This window comes from Nematostella vectensis, chromosome 10 (assembly GCF_932526225.1).
Source record: "Nematostella vectensis chromosome 10, jaNemVect1.1, whole genome shotgun sequence".
Taxonomy (NCBI): Eukaryota; Metazoa; Cnidaria; class Anthozoa; order Actiniaria; family Edwardsiidae; genus Nematostella; species Nematostella vectensis.
Window position 1 is genome coordinate 10,489,639 of NC_064043.1, and position 15,431 is coordinate 10,505,069.

A 15,431-nucleotide genomic window follows, 5' to 3' on the forward strand; every position below is an offset into this window, starting at 1 on the left:
AGCCGTTGTTATCTTGTTCTGCGGTCTCATCCATTTAGCAAAATCCAAGATGGCGGCTCCTGTGAATTTCGTGTCGCAAACGCAATTGAACGCTAAAAAAGCACTAAAGAGAAAAGCCAGGGAGGATATACTGCAAAAGGTTTGAAGAGTATTGGTTGCTGTTCGCAAGAGCTTCAATGCGTTGTCGTTTTTTTTCAATTTGGATATTATCCAACGATGAAGAAACAGTTGTTATAAGTTTAAAGTAAAAAGAGTTGTTAAAATTTACTTATCATGCTATTTTTCTTATTCTAGGCTAAGGAAGAATACGAAAAAGAAGAAAGACGAAAAGAGAAGAGAAAGGAGACAGGTGAAGATACATGGATGCTCCCATCAGTCAGTGATCGCGTCACAGAAAACAATATCAAGGTAATATTGATAGTCAGCGAACATTTGGAACGAAATTAATTTTCTGCACAAACTTCATTTTCAGGAGCAGTAATAGGCCATTCCAGCTATAAGCATGCACACATTAAAATATTAAAATAGAAACCAGGCCCGTAGCCAGGATTTTGAGCGGGGTGGTTTGTTTTTCCATTTAAGCGAACCAAATTTCCGGTATACCCCTCTCCTCGCCTTATTACACTAGGCAATCAATCTTGTATTTAAAATGTTATTAATAGGGTACTTTTTAACATATAGCAATAATAAAAAAGATAGTTATTATAAAAATATTTTTATAGTCATTTTAAAGACATATTGATGTGCATGGTATATCTCCAGCCAAACGTTTTATATATTTTTGTTTGCTCTGAGCAGACCTTCAAGCCGGGTGGGGGGTTCATCCGAACCCCCTGGCTAGGGGCCTGGAAACCTTCCTCAGCAAGCATAATGCAGCGTGCACCTTTTAAAGCTTGCCCCTAATGCGCACTGCATGACAGTAGTTGAGTAAGTTGCCCTGTAGAGTGCATGTGAATGCTAGTCGGTTCCTTCATAAATTGGTTCGTCCATAGACCAGTTTGTCCATAGCAAAACCAGTTCATCCATAACCATAGCCGTAAACTGGCCAATAATATGCGTACAAAACTGTTACAGCAATTTGGCAATGACTTGTGTGGGGTTTTCTACCACCAGCGTCAAAACACGTTATCACACTTGGAATTGCGTTGCTCTTTTCTAAATTTATGGGTATATAGTAATTTGACACATCTTCTTCCTCAGTTGATCGATTTCATAATCAATACTATAGAAGACGTGCAACTCGTAGAATTTTACATGGTGATTTTCACACCAAACAGTCCATTTGTGCATGGAAGACTGACATCTGAGCTTTCTTTTTCATAGTTTGGACCTATAGCACCTTTAGGATGAAGCCTGTAGCTTCAAAAGATGAAAATAGGAAAAAAATAGCACGAAAAGTATGCAAATATTTTAAACATATATTATATAGACATAGCAAGTCTTGTTCCATGATCACACGTTTTATGAACCTTTGATAATGGAACTCTTAATAATGAAACTCCAATTTTTTTCACGCTTAAAGATTTTTCATGTTTACCTCTTTCAAATTTGTCTGATCCTAGCATCGCCTTTCATATGTTAATTTTTAAATAACCTGCCTTGAAGCATATTGTTTATGTTGTTTGATGATCGCTGGTGTCTAACATGGAGCTGCGATGATGCTGTTTTGGTCCCGGGAAGTATGGTTAAGAGCTCACTTCAAACGAAAATCGAAAACAATAGCCCTAAGACTTCATCCGAAATTCGGATGACAAACTTTCTGCTGGTTTTAACAGCCAAAAAATACTGTAACTGAACTTCAGCAAAAACATCTGAACTTTCAAATTTATAACAAAAGGTTGTAATTGGAACTTCGGCCAATTTCTTTTGCACTTCTTTCGCTGTATATATATAATATCTAAAGTTTTAAATATTGATATATGTAAACAAGAAGCGTAAACCAAGATCGATGTCAAACTGTATCACTGATCGTACCCAAGTTACTAAAAAGTAAATAGTTGCTGGAAACATTGAACATTTCAGGGATGGATTTGGTGCATGTGCATGTATGCTTATAGCTGAAATAGCCTATTGTCACTCCTATGAGGTGGTGGATATGAATGTTTTTATGGGCTTAAACTTGAGAACCTCCTCTTTTCAATTGGTTCAATATTAAATTTGTTACCTATTAAATTTTATTTTCAAGAAAAAATCCTCAAAGAAAAAGAAGCATAAGAAAGAAAAGAAATCAAGGAAACTAAAAAAGGTACTGTCATTGCCTCTTAAACAATACAACAACCATTTAAAAAAAGCCAACACTCTTTCTTCATTGGCATAGAAGACAACTCTGTTGTTTCCCTGTGACCACATTCTTCTAGAAAATTTGGGGCATGAATTTGCATATTTGTTACCACAATCTTTCCTCATCTTTGAAGGATAAAAAGGCATCAACAGAAGGTGGAAGTTCATCAGTAAGTGGAATTTATAGCTTGATTCAACAGTTAGAACAATAGACAGGGCTTCTGGAATTACGCGAAAAAAAAATCAATTACACGGGATTTTGCAAGACATTTTACTTAAAAAAATCAAAATTTTGCGGGATTCTTTACTGAATTACGCGCTACATTACACGGAATATCAACTGTTACGCCCAAACTACATTTTGTACCGAAGGAAAACATACCTCGGAAACCCAGGGGTATTTTGCTATAACGTTTCACTCGCGAGAAAAATAACCCTTGGGTAACAGTCAGGAACGAACTTGGCAAAAAAGCCGTCACGACAGACAAAGGCGCCTGGGTCCCTGGGGATTAAAGATGTCAAAAGCTGTCATCGATCAATCTTTTTGGAGGCAAATCACTGTGGAAAATTTTACACGTTTGGATATAGTTTACCGTTTCGCCAGCTCGGTCTTTTGTAATTTACGAAAGAAAAAAGGGGTTAGCCTTCTTTACTCGGAAAAGGCAATCATGAATTATTGCCGCGTTTGCGGGGAAACAGTCTCAGATAATAAAAAAGACACAAGCTATTCGAATCGCATTTGCTTGAAGAACAACTCTCCTCGATTACTTGAAGAAATGTATCACAACAAGGAGGTTTTACGGACTTTATTTGCACATTTTGCAAGCCAAGGATCTACGACATTCCCTCTGTAGGCTTAAACTTCGGTGCAAAGTAATAGCTTCACTGCCGAATGACCATCCTCGGAAACCCGGGTTATTTTGCTCTAAAACGTTAGAGCAAAATACCCCTGGGTTTCCAAGGATGAGGAAAACACGAAATAACTTGAAAAGGTTATTTTTTTGCGTGAAAATATCTAAGGCAAGTTTTCATTAGCTTCTAGCTACCAGCCAATTAAAAACTGTATTTTATTATTAGTCCGAGGCCTTCGCGGTTTAGCAAAGAACGCCTAGTCATTTTATTTGTTTTTGAAATTCAGTCCGAAATATCGCACTCTTACGAAGAATATCTCTTTTTTTACGAGAAATAGAGGTAAAAACCCTAAAAGAACACATCAGCTGTGAATTAAATGTTTTGTCTTCCAAAATTTAGCCAAATTACTCGGGATTACGCGAAAATTTGTGGATTACGTGGGTTACGCGGATTACGTGGAAAAAGCCAAATTACGCGCTTCCGCACAAGCACGTAATTCCACAAGCCCTGAATATAACAGGATGAGTGGGTTGTCAAGGAGACTCCAGCAGTGGAGAGTGACAATCCACAAACACAAATAACACAACAGGTAGGAAAATGTGTCCACACTATTTTGCTAATATATTAGATTAAAAATTCTTTAAAGGAAGAAAATAGTGCAGAGTAACTTAATCTGCAGCTTGAAATTTCTACAATAGGTTCTTGCTTGTTGAGAAAATTTGCAGTTATCAAACATTGCCTTCTAGTATTGCAATTAATCCATACTTAACCCTTTCACTCCTGGGTACTTTTGAACAACATTGTAAGAAAAACAGACTGAAAACAGAAACCTCCCCCCCTATTTCAAGTCCAACACTACCAGTTAAGCTAAGCTACCGCTGACCCAAGACGGTAGGCCTTGAAGTTTCCAGCAATGCACTGCGGTGCCTTTTCTTTCTAGTGACAGCACTGCTACAGCCTGTTGCTTACAACAGTTTTGCTTTTAATTTGCTTAAAAGTTGCCTTTTCTTTCTAGCGGCGGCATTGCTAGAGCCTGTTGCTTACAACAGTTTTGCTTTTAATTTGCTTAAAAATTACAGCTTCTTCACATCTTGAGAGTGCCTTAGGACATCATGAAGTCTTTTGGGGCATAATTAATGCTGTGCTTATGGATGTTTGCACGCTGAGGTTGATTCAATGGGATAATTCCTTGTCTGGGCTTCACCAAGTGACAAAGGAATTTTCTGGTGAATGGCCTCATACTCTCCAATGTGGGCCATCTTTGCTACCCAACCTTATTCAAAAATTGTTTTTAGGTTTATTCTGGGTTCCTTGGACCTGGAAATGTTTTGTTTGGATCGGGGCAAAGAGACTTATAAAAAAAAACTGTTATGATTCTGGGGGAGGAGATTGCCCGCCTGTCTGTCAAGGTGTTTCCAAGACTCCCATGATGCAGTGCAGGCATGCAAAATAGGCTAAACATGGTGTCTCGCTTCTAATGGAGGTTCTAGCATTGATTATTGTGACTGATTGCTGTAAAATGGGACCTGACAGAGCGCAATAAAGGTATCTATTGGTGACTTGATCTGTGTTTGCTTGTCTCTATTTGTAGTTCGGAATTTTGTGTCTTTTTAGGTAAGAAATGTTTCTATGTTTAACACATTGACCCCTCAACCGGCCTGTACCGGCTTTGGGAAGTACCCACAACCCAAAAAATTCATAAATGCAAACTAAACACAACAAGATGAAGATACTCAGGCATCAGTCTAAGGGATAAATAGTCTTGAAGATATGCATCCAACCAAGGTGTTGGCAACTACTCTTAAGCCAAATAATAGCACAGGTTCTTTGACAAATCGAACAAGGAAAGAAAAGCAGAATCACCCCTCTCAATAAAACGCTCAAAATACAACACAAGGGAGAGAGATCAGCAAACACAGCTCAAGACACAAATAGATACCTTTATTCTGATCCTCCAGGTTCATTTCCATGGCCTCAAAACACAATGTCCACTCCTTGAAGGCTTGTAAAACCATAAAGATGCCTTTACGAATTGAAAAGCATTCTGGGAGATCCAGGGAAAAATTCGCCAGGGGAGGGCCAGTCAACACTCCTTTCCCCAAAGTCAGATGGTTTTTTATAAGTCTTTTCACCCCTAATCCAAACAAATCAATTCCAGGTCATACAGACCCAGGATAGCAGTGTAAACAATTTTGGAATCAATTTGGTTTCAGAAAAGACAGCATTTAGGAGAGCTGTGGTGATTCATTAGAAAATTATTTTCTCATCCAGGCAAAGCCAAACAAGAAAAAAATCATCATGAATCCACCTTTGCTTGCAAATATCCATAAGCAAAGCACTCAATTATGCCCCAAAAGACTTCATGATGTCCTGATGCTCATAGCTGTATTTTTGATGAAAAATACAAGCAACCATCAACTTGTACTGGCTTCAGCACAACGACGAGGGATTAAAAGTGGGGACCGCAAAGCACTGTTGGAAAGCTTGGATACCGCTGACTAGGTGCAGCTGTGTTTGACTTTGACGGGCTGTATAAAACTCAGAATAGGGGGGAGGTATCTGTTTTCAGCCTGTTTTTTTGTAAATTCAGCTCAAAAATAGCCAGGAGTCAATGGGTTAAGCATTTGTTTACGAATTGGTCAGAAATTAAGGTTGATATTTTGACAAAAGAGTCAATTCTATTACATTGCTTCGATGCGCTTTTGAAGGTCGTCTATGCCTTGGATGAATCTATGAGTATCCGGGTCTGGTGATGTTTAGTTTGCATTTTTCACGTTTTTGAGTTGGGCCTATATTTTACAGGCGTCTTAGGGTGTTATGGCAATGAAAGACTTAAAAAATGGGTGAAAATTGATTCAAGAAGAACTACATCAATTTTGTGATTTATTATTAGGCTTCTTTCCTGTTACATTTCAAATTGGTTCCAGATATTTCCAGTACATTGGAGTTGAAGCTACATTGCTGTCCATGTTTGGAAAAATATTTGCTCTGAATACTGATTCCTTTAGCCACTCTCTTTTCAGCGTGATAGCTGGATGTTACTGCCAACCTTCTCAAGTAGCTCTAAGAGAGCACAGCAAGAAGAGAGGGAAATAGAAGAAGAAGAACAAAGAGAAAAGGAAAAGAAGCTCTCCTGTCTGGATACAGTAATACATCCCTTCTTCACTCATGCCATATCCAAGTACCCTCAATACCTATATCAAGTACACCTTGGGGCTCGGCAGCAACCCCCCCCCCCCCCACCCCCACTGGCCAAGTATCCAGTGCCTATTAAGTACCCCTCTTTTGGAAAACATCCTACTGTTGCTGGTAATAAGATAATTTCTTTGTATCACTTGTTTCCCTGCTAGCAGAGGCCTCTTTTCCCTGTATTTCGCTGGGCTGGAGTTCGCGAGGAAAAGATACCTCTGCCATGGGTCGAAACTGTTTCTGTTGCGCATGCGTGAGCGTTAATAAGCGACCGACGTGCTAAAACCCGTACCATCGCGCGAAAGCTGTCAATATGCTTTGCATGGGTTTAGTCGGAAATCATGCATCAAACTCCAGTTAGTTCTCCTCTTCGAAAAAAGAAAACAACTGTTCAATTTCAATCACCTAAAACGTCACTAAAAAGATTGAACAACAAACGCAGCAAAGACGAGTTTTGTCTTGTTTGTGGGATTAATTTCAAGACATCTGGGCAGGCGAGTTTCTTCAATGTAAATATCGCAAAGTTGGATTCGAAGAAAATGTTACAAAACGTTTTGGTAAACTTAGATCAGCTATTCCCAGAAGAATATGCAAAACCTGTAAACGGAAGATTGACTCGTTAGTCAAAAGAGAGAAAATTCTGAATGAAGATAAGGCATTGAATGGCTTCTTTTATAATTCGTTGCGTGATTTTTCTACGGAGGACGCCGTTTCGAATGCGGGCTTATTATCCCGCAGCGGATATACGTTTCATGCATGCGCTAGTCATTGTGGGCTCAAATAGTGGCCAGTAATTAATGAATGGAGCATGCGCTCTGGATCTCGTCCACGATCGTGGACGGCGGTTTGATCAAACGAATTTGCGACCCATGGCAGGGGTATCTTTTCCTCGCGAACTCCAGCCCAGCGAAATACATAGAAAAGAGGCCTCTGCTAGCAGGGAAATCACTTGTATGTGTGATGGTTTTACTCAGCATTCAGGGTAAAACAAAATAATGTTACATTAGATTTAAGATTTAGCAACCTTGCACCCTACCTCCAACTCCAGCCCCTTCAGCTTATCAGGGCCTTAATTTGAGTTATGTGTATATACCTAAAGGGGTTTTCCCCCTAAACAGCCTGGCCAGCATGAGAAGGAGCTTAACCCATATTGGAAAGATGGAGGTGCTGGACTACCAACAGCAAATGATGAAAATTCTAACCAGGACTCTGGTTCAGGTACAGTCAGTGGACCTTCAGTTCACTGTATCATTGGTTATGATTAAAGGGTTTTTTTGAGCTCATGTGACACTGCAAGACACAGAGAGCCAAAGAAAAAAGTGTTATAGACACTCCACATATAACGAAAAATACTTGTCTTTATACTCAAAATGTGGGGAATAATGTAATCCTGAAAATGCCTTTACTTTGTCACAGATGTTCATTTTAATTTTTCAGTTTCATATGATCTTGGATTTTTGAGAAAAGCCTATAAAAGGTCTGTAGAACAATCTAAAGAGGAAGGGCGAAGTCTTGAGGAGGTGGTTGCTGACCGATGGGGGGTAGGTAAACCTACACTGTCATTTCCTTGTCTTATTATGCATGCAGTACTGTATTAGCACACAAAGGAGGGATGGCCCAAAAAAGCCACAATAGCTCAGTGACTAAGTTCATCCAAGGCCATTTGGAGCTGTGTTGTGTAGTTCTGGAGGTGTGAAAACCTTTGGAAACTGTGAAACAACAACAAAGATGCTCCATGGTACCATCCATCTTCAGTTATAATACTTTTTACAAAGTTCACCTGAAGGTCAGCATGCATCAGTATAGCTTCACTGACAGGTAGTCAGTAACATATGCAATGTGCTTATTAGAGACTTGTGAGAAGTGTACAACACAAAATGTCAAGGCATTTAGGTAATTTATTGTCGAGATGCTTCATAAATAAATAAAAATGTACATTGTTATTCTTTTCATTATTTGGCAATAATACACTCCCATCCCAGAGTAATACAATTTGACTTCTATTGCTTTTAACAGTCAATTGAGAGGTTACAGAGTTTGATAAAGGCAGCAGAAATGAGGTTGGTCCTGCACCCTTTTCTCACTTTTTCTTACCTCTTTTTTTCTGAATGTCAATTAAATCATATTCATTTTACACTCCAAGAGCTAAAGTGCTTTTGTTCATTTTACTTCCACTCATAAATAGCAGCAAGCCAGATGGAAGGTCAGATCAGTTTGACAGTCGAAGTAGCAAACGTCCTGAGAAGGGAGATTATAGACCTGACAGATATGTCGCTAAAAAAGAGAAGGGAAGTGAAAGAGGTGACAGGCGTGATAGAAATGAGCTCGAACGGGCACGAGACGCGGACAGGGACTGGCAGAGAGGTGATGGCCGCCCTCACAGGGAGCATAGACAAGAGGGAAGAGAACAAGAATCAAAGAGGGACAGTCAGAATGGTGACGATGGCCGCCCTCACAGAGAAGAAAGACAAGTGGGAAGAGACCACCGTCACGAGTCTGATAGAAGAAGAGATCTTACCTCAAGCAGACTGTCTGGGGATAGATCAAGGAGAAATATGTTCATGAGACCAGATGATTCCAGGTTTGTGCAATGCATTGAAAGATGCAATAAGATTAAAGATCTATTTTAGAGATACGAATAAGAAGCTAGAAATTCTAAAGATTTGAAAGAATTACACAAATAAAAAAAGACCATGGTGCAGGGTAACCCCAATCCTGCTTAAGCTGTGTGTTCCTCTAGGTTAGAAGTTGTGAAGTATAGTTGTTTTCATTATACATCATTCCTGTCATAGTGCAACGCACAATACCGATACCAAAGTCTTAAGAATGTTAACCAATAACACGCAAGAGTCTTTACACTAACTTCATAAATAAAAGGATTCTGTTGTGTTTTGACATGCATTTTTTGCGTCACTAGTTGGCTTGCAAAGTTTATATCTATCTGATAATATATTTTTCGAGAGGTGCTTTGATTGACTGAAAGTCTACATTAAAAACTTTATCTTAGAGACGACATTTCTTCTAACATCATTCTTCTAAACATGTCACACAAGTGTAAAGTCTGTATATATTATCTTGTTTGTTTCTTTTTGTTTATATTTTTCCAGGCCTTCTTCAAGCTCCAGCAGGTTTATGCGACCTTCCAGTTTAACGGCCGAGCCATCCTCATCGTCTTGGAGCTCATTCTCTGAGTAAGTACGCAGCTGCTTTGTCTCCTATTATCTTTGCACTACAAAGGAGTTCTTTTGTCTCTATTCTCGTTCTTTGTGTCGAGGTGCGGATAATGTTCATTTGCCCAATCAAATTGCAGCTTGTAAGAGCTGCGTACTGACCCCATTCTCTGACACTAGACACCCCACCCCCTCCGCTGTTATAAGGAACTATCCCCAAACCTCAAGATCTTCGGGCGGCTGGAGGAAGCAAACGAAAAACAAAGAGAAGGAGATGGTAGAAGAAGTAAAAGAAAGGAAAAGAATGAGCTCTAGCTCGGAGTCGAGCTCAGAGAGTGAGGGTTCTATAAGTGATGGTGAACCCACGGAGAAGAAACAAGGCACTAAACCTCCTACACCCGAGGCCGTCGTACCAAAAAGAAGGGTTACAGAGGCTGATCTCAATAGTATGGGTGCTAAGATTGTGAAGGCGGAGTTAATGGGGAATGAGGTTTGTAAAGGAATGCTGAATTAAGATAGCGCGCACACACAAAATACAGCACCCAAATTTGTGGAGGGCTGGGCAACTGTGGATGAACCGATATACTTTTACAATGGATACTCGCCTTAAATAAGACTGCAAATATATTTACAGCCTTTTTTTGATGATATGATTCAGGATTTTTGGAAATCAACTGTTCAAGTAGTTTACAGAAATCATCTGTTATGATATAGCTAAAAACGTTTAAAATGATTTTTGAATTTTATTTGCCATATTTTCTGTTTCCAGGAACAAGCTGCGAAACTTAGGCAGGAACTTAAGCAAATGCGCCAGGACAAACAGGCCCAAGATGCCAACCCTGCGACGAGAGCAGGGCCGAGGGAGGAGGAAGTTGTGGTACTCACACGGACAGACAAGAGTGGTAACACACGACCCGTGCAGATGAACGAAGCAGCTGAGCCTAAGGGTGGATGGCGCAAGAAGAAAAAGGTCATATGAATGAGTTAATGATCTTAACCCCACATTTAGACAACAAAATGTCCATTCTGAGGCCACCCTTTTCTTCCATTCCTGTTACACTCTGTGACATCAGGCGCCACACGTTATCTACCATTTCTAAACTTTGTAACACCAGGTTTACACGTGTTTTCTACCATTCCTATTCTACACTTTTGAAACACAAGGTCACCACACGTTTTCTAACATTTCTATGCTACGCTAGGTTGCCACACACGGCGCATCAGGTGACCGGGAGCGGTACTTTGCTGACGATGATAGATTCAGTTTACAAGACATGGTTCGCATGGAGCGCATGAATACTGCTGAGGACTACGACGCCATGTTCAGCCGCCTTGCCTCCAAGGTATGGCTGTTTTACACTGATCCCTTGCCGAACGTGCCGTTCTAGTTTTCTAGAATCTAGTTTTTTTTCGTTCGCCCTTGCCATCTATTGCACATGAAAAGAAATTGTCCAAATTATCGCATAAAAAATAGTCAAAATTACTGTAGATAAACAAGATTTGCGAAAACATCCTACATGGCTGAATATTTTGCTGGCCATGTTTGTTTGAGTGGCAAAATTAAGTCAAGGGATAAAATCCATAGCTGTGATACCTTATTCCAACTCCAACTTATATTATAGAAAATTCCAAAACCCAAAGCAGTACAGCATCACCTAATTTAATTCGAGAAGAGCCTAGCAATTGTTCAACAAACTTGACATGCTTACTTTGCGATGAGCACAATAATAAATTCCCTCGCTTGGTTTCACCTATCTATGTTTCCCCATTCCCCTTCTCCCCATCTCCCCTCTCATATACCTCTCTTGTCGGACCAGAGGTTACTGCAGCAAAGGTAATTTTATCCATCCATTTATTTATCCACTTATTTAGGGTGCATCCAAGACTGACTCTGATAACTTCACGCTGGACGACCACTTTGTGACGGCTGCTGCGACTAAACTGACTCCGGCACAGGCAGAGGAGCGAGAAAGGCACAAGGCCATTGCAGGTATGTCGCCGTGCAAAAATGAAATCCATATAATAAAAAATTTGTGTAGCTCGTTTTTACATATAGATTCCCCATCAGTATTGGTACAGGCTGCTCATTGCAGTTTTAAAAGTGTGAGTCAGTGTGTAAGCACTATCACTTAAGATGGGACCAACCTCTTAAGAAGTCATTTTACGTTTTCCAATACAAATTGTGAAGTCAATTGAGGGGCAGCATGACGTCCTTATGCATAACGTCACTGATGTCGAGAGGCAGGCTTTGGTAAAACCCGTTTTTCGTCCGACCTTGCGTACCCGTCTCGAACACCCCTCCCCCCCCTTCCCACCCTCATACCCCATCCCACCCCCTCCCCCGTCCCACCCATTCCCTACGCTCCTGTGGAGTTCTACCAGTCATATATTGCATGTCCTATAAGTACGATCGAATCCAAATGTTTTTTTCCATAAAGAATAAGATCTCTATGCTTCTTTGACATGGAATTATGTAAAAAAAAAAAAAAAAAAAAAAAAAAAAACGCGTTTTTCTCATTGTATCCCTAGAACACAAGCGCTTGTCAGAGCAGTTGTCCAAGTGCAGGTTTTGCTTTGAGAACCCTGACCTTAAAAAGCACCTCATCATTGCAATTGGGATCCAGGTACCGTTAATGTTAAAAACTTCAAATGAACTGAATTGTGGTCCGTTGTATAGTACAATGCGACGCGCGCTACCGTGGACACCTTAACAGATTTGTGAAGCTAGCCAATAAGATCGCGAAAAATGTTCAAACTGATTGGCACGGAACTCAATAGCCAACCAGCGCGGCACAGACATGCTTTTAAGCGCATTAGGACATTACGGATTTCTCCTAATTATTAAGTGTAAATCAATTCCGTGTTTCTTGCATACTAATTAGAAAGAAACTGTGCCTTGGTAGATCGGACTATAACCATAACGACTTCAAATGAATCAGTTTCTTGCTTTGCTTCATATCTAACACACCTTCGAATAAATCCTCTTTTTTTTTTTTGCATCGTACTTTGCTTTGTTACAAAAATCTCCAAATGAATCGTTTTCATTTTTGTCGTGCCCCTGATTGCCGCTTGTTCTCCAAGACGTACTTGGCACTGCCTCTTCACCAGTCTCTCACGGACGGCCACTGCCTGATCGTGCCGATGCAGCACTCGCTAGCGACCACGCTTATCGATGAAGATGTCCATGATGAGATTAAGGTACGGGTTCCGTATAAACAAACCAAGGGCAGCAGGAAAGTTTGCCAGGCTGCATTCTAAATTGCGACGCGCTCCCTGTGTCACGTTGCTAAATCTGAGCCGGTAGCGCGCGTGGCGCATAAACCTACGACGACAAAGACTAGACGAAACGTGCCTAATGTAATAAGCCTGTAGCCGGTAAAAAAAAACGGTTTCTTTTACCTTTGACAAACTTGTGAAAAGTAGTGCATCAAAATTACCTTCCTTTGGGAAAACAAACAAGCAACAGTGGCATATTTGTTCGAATCTACCAAACAATAGTTTTGCATGTGAAGCACTTATCCACTTTGCAACTGCAATCCCAAATAAAGGGTCAAATGGAACAACGTTTCTCAATGCTCTCAGTGTTGTTTTTTTACAAGTATTAGTTTGCTCGGCCATGGAACTAAGTGCACAAAAAAAAAAGCGAGAAGGATAACAAAAACAAAAACTGTCCTAAAATATAACCTGTCCTGAAATATAAACGAATGGACTACATAAAATATATTTTTAAATACTGTTTATTGTTGTTCTCTTCAGATATTTAAGAAAGGGCTGACAAAGATGTTCGAGGAAATGGTTAGTTGATTGTGTTGAAAAAAAAAATTACGCAACAAGACGCAGTCGAGTTGCGTGACTGTGGTGGTATGCTGTGACGTCTTTTGTGCATCTATTAGTGGACAGACACACACAAAAATATATTTGTTTAATACAACAATTAAAATGTTTTCTTACGTTTTCTGCATTACAATCTAGTTTTGGGGGGCGTGCGCGCGCATGCTGACGCCAGCGTGCGTGTGTCCTGTAATTCTTGGGTTTCAGTCACGTCACTTTTGGCGTGTGAATTCACTTCCGGTGATGAAGTGGTGGTCAAGAACAGCAACGCCCGAACATGGCGGCTGTAGGCGAAAACCCTTGACCAATCAGAGCCCACTTTTTACGAGTACTGTATAACTCTATCTAACGTCTTGACTAATCTGATTTATGTCGATGTTTAAATGTTTTATTGTTAGGATCGTGATGTGGTGTTCCTGGAAACTTGCCGCAGCCTCAAAAGACAGAATCACATGATCGTCGAGTGTGTACCCATCCCCAAAGAAGACGGCGACATGGCTCCTATTTACTTTAAGGTATAACGCCGAAGTAATTTTCTTCACTGATATAAGTCGATGACATGTTTTAGTTCAAAAGTATTCACTGTATATAAACGTAACAAACCCGCAAGTAACCTGGGTTGACAAGTAGAAGACCGAGATCGGCAGAGGCGGGCCTGATGGTTATATGATTATAATGATTTAGTTTTTTTTTTTTCATGTGAAGGAATAAAAGATAACGACGACAATGTAGGGCTGTAGATGGCTCCCCCCGAAGTCTGGTTTAATTGATTGTTCCAAATAATTGTATCTATCTGTAAGAAATCCCCCCCTTACCCCTATGGAAGAAATTACACACACACACACACCCCTTCCCCCTATGAAAGAAATTACACACACCCATGTTATGGCGACAACGGTTACTAAGGCAATGATTTACTTCAAGTGAAGAAAGTTCCCACTGTGTTTTATTCAGCACACTTTTAGGCTTTGAAGCGAGTTTGTTTGATTTCTAATGCATTTAGTGATTCTGTACTCTCTCTATAAGAAAGCGATCATGGAAGCCGATGTAGAGTGGGCCCAGAATAAGCGCCTGATTGACACACGGGACAAAGGCCTGCGCAGCTCCATCCCTAGGGGACTCCCCTTCTTTCATGTAGAGTTTGGTCTGGACGGCGGGTTTGCGCACATCATCGAGGACGAGGAGCTTTTCCCGCAATACTTCGGCAAGGTAACATGGGGCTAGAAATGGCGCTGGTGTCACTGGGGAATAGGGTGTTTAACATCATCGGCCTCTCGTTTCTGGTCTCCGCGTCAGCCTTGGCCCACGAGGGTGGGTGTTTACACGTCCTTGTGTGTTACGGTTAAAAAGCCTGATAACATCCTTAGTCCCACAAGTTTGTAGTGGTTTCCAGAAAATATCCATCCCCCCCCCCCATGTCGGTGGTATGACCCCCCACCCCCTCTGGAATTTCCAACCCCCTGGAAAAAAATACAGTAACTGTTATGGAAAAAGGGCTTTTTACCCCCCCCCCCCCCCCCCTTTCCCTCTGGAAATTCCTGGCAGTTTGGGGTATGGATACTTTTCTGAAACTACACAATGTTAGCTTTGCTTTCGAAGGGGTCATTTTTTTTTTACACATGGAGTGTGCTTAGCTTTTTTATATAATGCATATTTTTGCTCTTTTGAAGAGACGAAAAAAAAATATTTTCTAATTATTGAAATGTCCCTTCTTACGTAGGAGATCATCGGCGGGATGCTTGACCTAGATCCTTACAGATGGAGGAAGCCACGAACCGAAAGCTTCCAAGAGCACAAAACTAAAGTCCTACAGTTCGCGGAATGGTGGAAACCTTACGACTGGACGCAGCGGATTGACCGGAGCAAGAAGTCTTGAAGTATTTTACAGGATTTTATTAGGATAGTTGGTACCGTGGAAGCATAACTGCTCCATTGTTTTCTAAAGAAAGTTGTGAACCTGGACCCTATAGGTATATACTCATTATTTTACTGTCCCAATAAAATAAAGATCAAAGAAACAGAGCTACCTTTAAAGTGAGGTCATTCTGACATACAATAAGCCTTGCCTTCCTTGCCTCCTTTCCTCTCCCATTTCGCATTTTTAATCAA

At 40.5% G+C, this 15,431-nt stretch overlaps 1 protein-coding gene across 1 annotated transcript; it reads left to right on the plus strand.

Moving 5' to 3' along the window:
- Nucleotides 1–3: 3 nt before the first annotated feature.
- Nucleotides 4–15,344, plus strand: LOC5519254 (CWF19-like protein 2). Its single transcript, XM_048733543.1, has 22 exons — nt 4–139; nt 295–408; nt 2,186–2,314; nt 2,415–2,450; nt 3,650–3,721; nt 6,156–6,278; nt 7,440–7,539; nt 7,759–7,862; nt 8,338–8,381; nt 8,507–8,567; nt 8,610–8,902; nt 9,429–9,512; nt 9,672–9,981; nt 10,261–10,461; nt 10,694–10,834; nt 11,364–11,481; nt 12,021–12,115; nt 12,573–12,689; nt 13,248–13,286; nt 13,721–13,837; nt 14,349–14,531; nt 15,043–15,344. The coding sequence occupies exons 1-22, from the start codon at nt 50–52 to the stop codon at nt 15,196–15,198; spliced, it is 2,727 nt and encodes a 908-aa protein (XP_048589500.1). The 5' UTR covers nt 4–49; the 3' UTR covers nt 15,199–15,344.
- Nucleotides 15,345–15,431: the final 87 nt, after the last annotated feature.

Bases quoted from the DNA above. Each gene is read 5' to 3' on its own strand.
- LOC5519254 (XM_048733543.1), top strand. From the start codon at position 50: ATGGCGGCTCCTGTGAATTTCGTGTCGCAAACGCAATTGAACGCTAAA. The intron at 7,863-8,337 runs GTAGGTAAACCT...TGCTTTTAACAG, and splicing joins TGGTTGCTGACCGATGGGGG to TCAATTGAGAGGTTACAGAG. The intron at 10,835-11,363 runs GTATGGCTGTTT...CCACTTATTTAG, and splicing joins TCAGCCGCCTTGCCTCCAAG to GGTGCATCCAAGACTGACTC.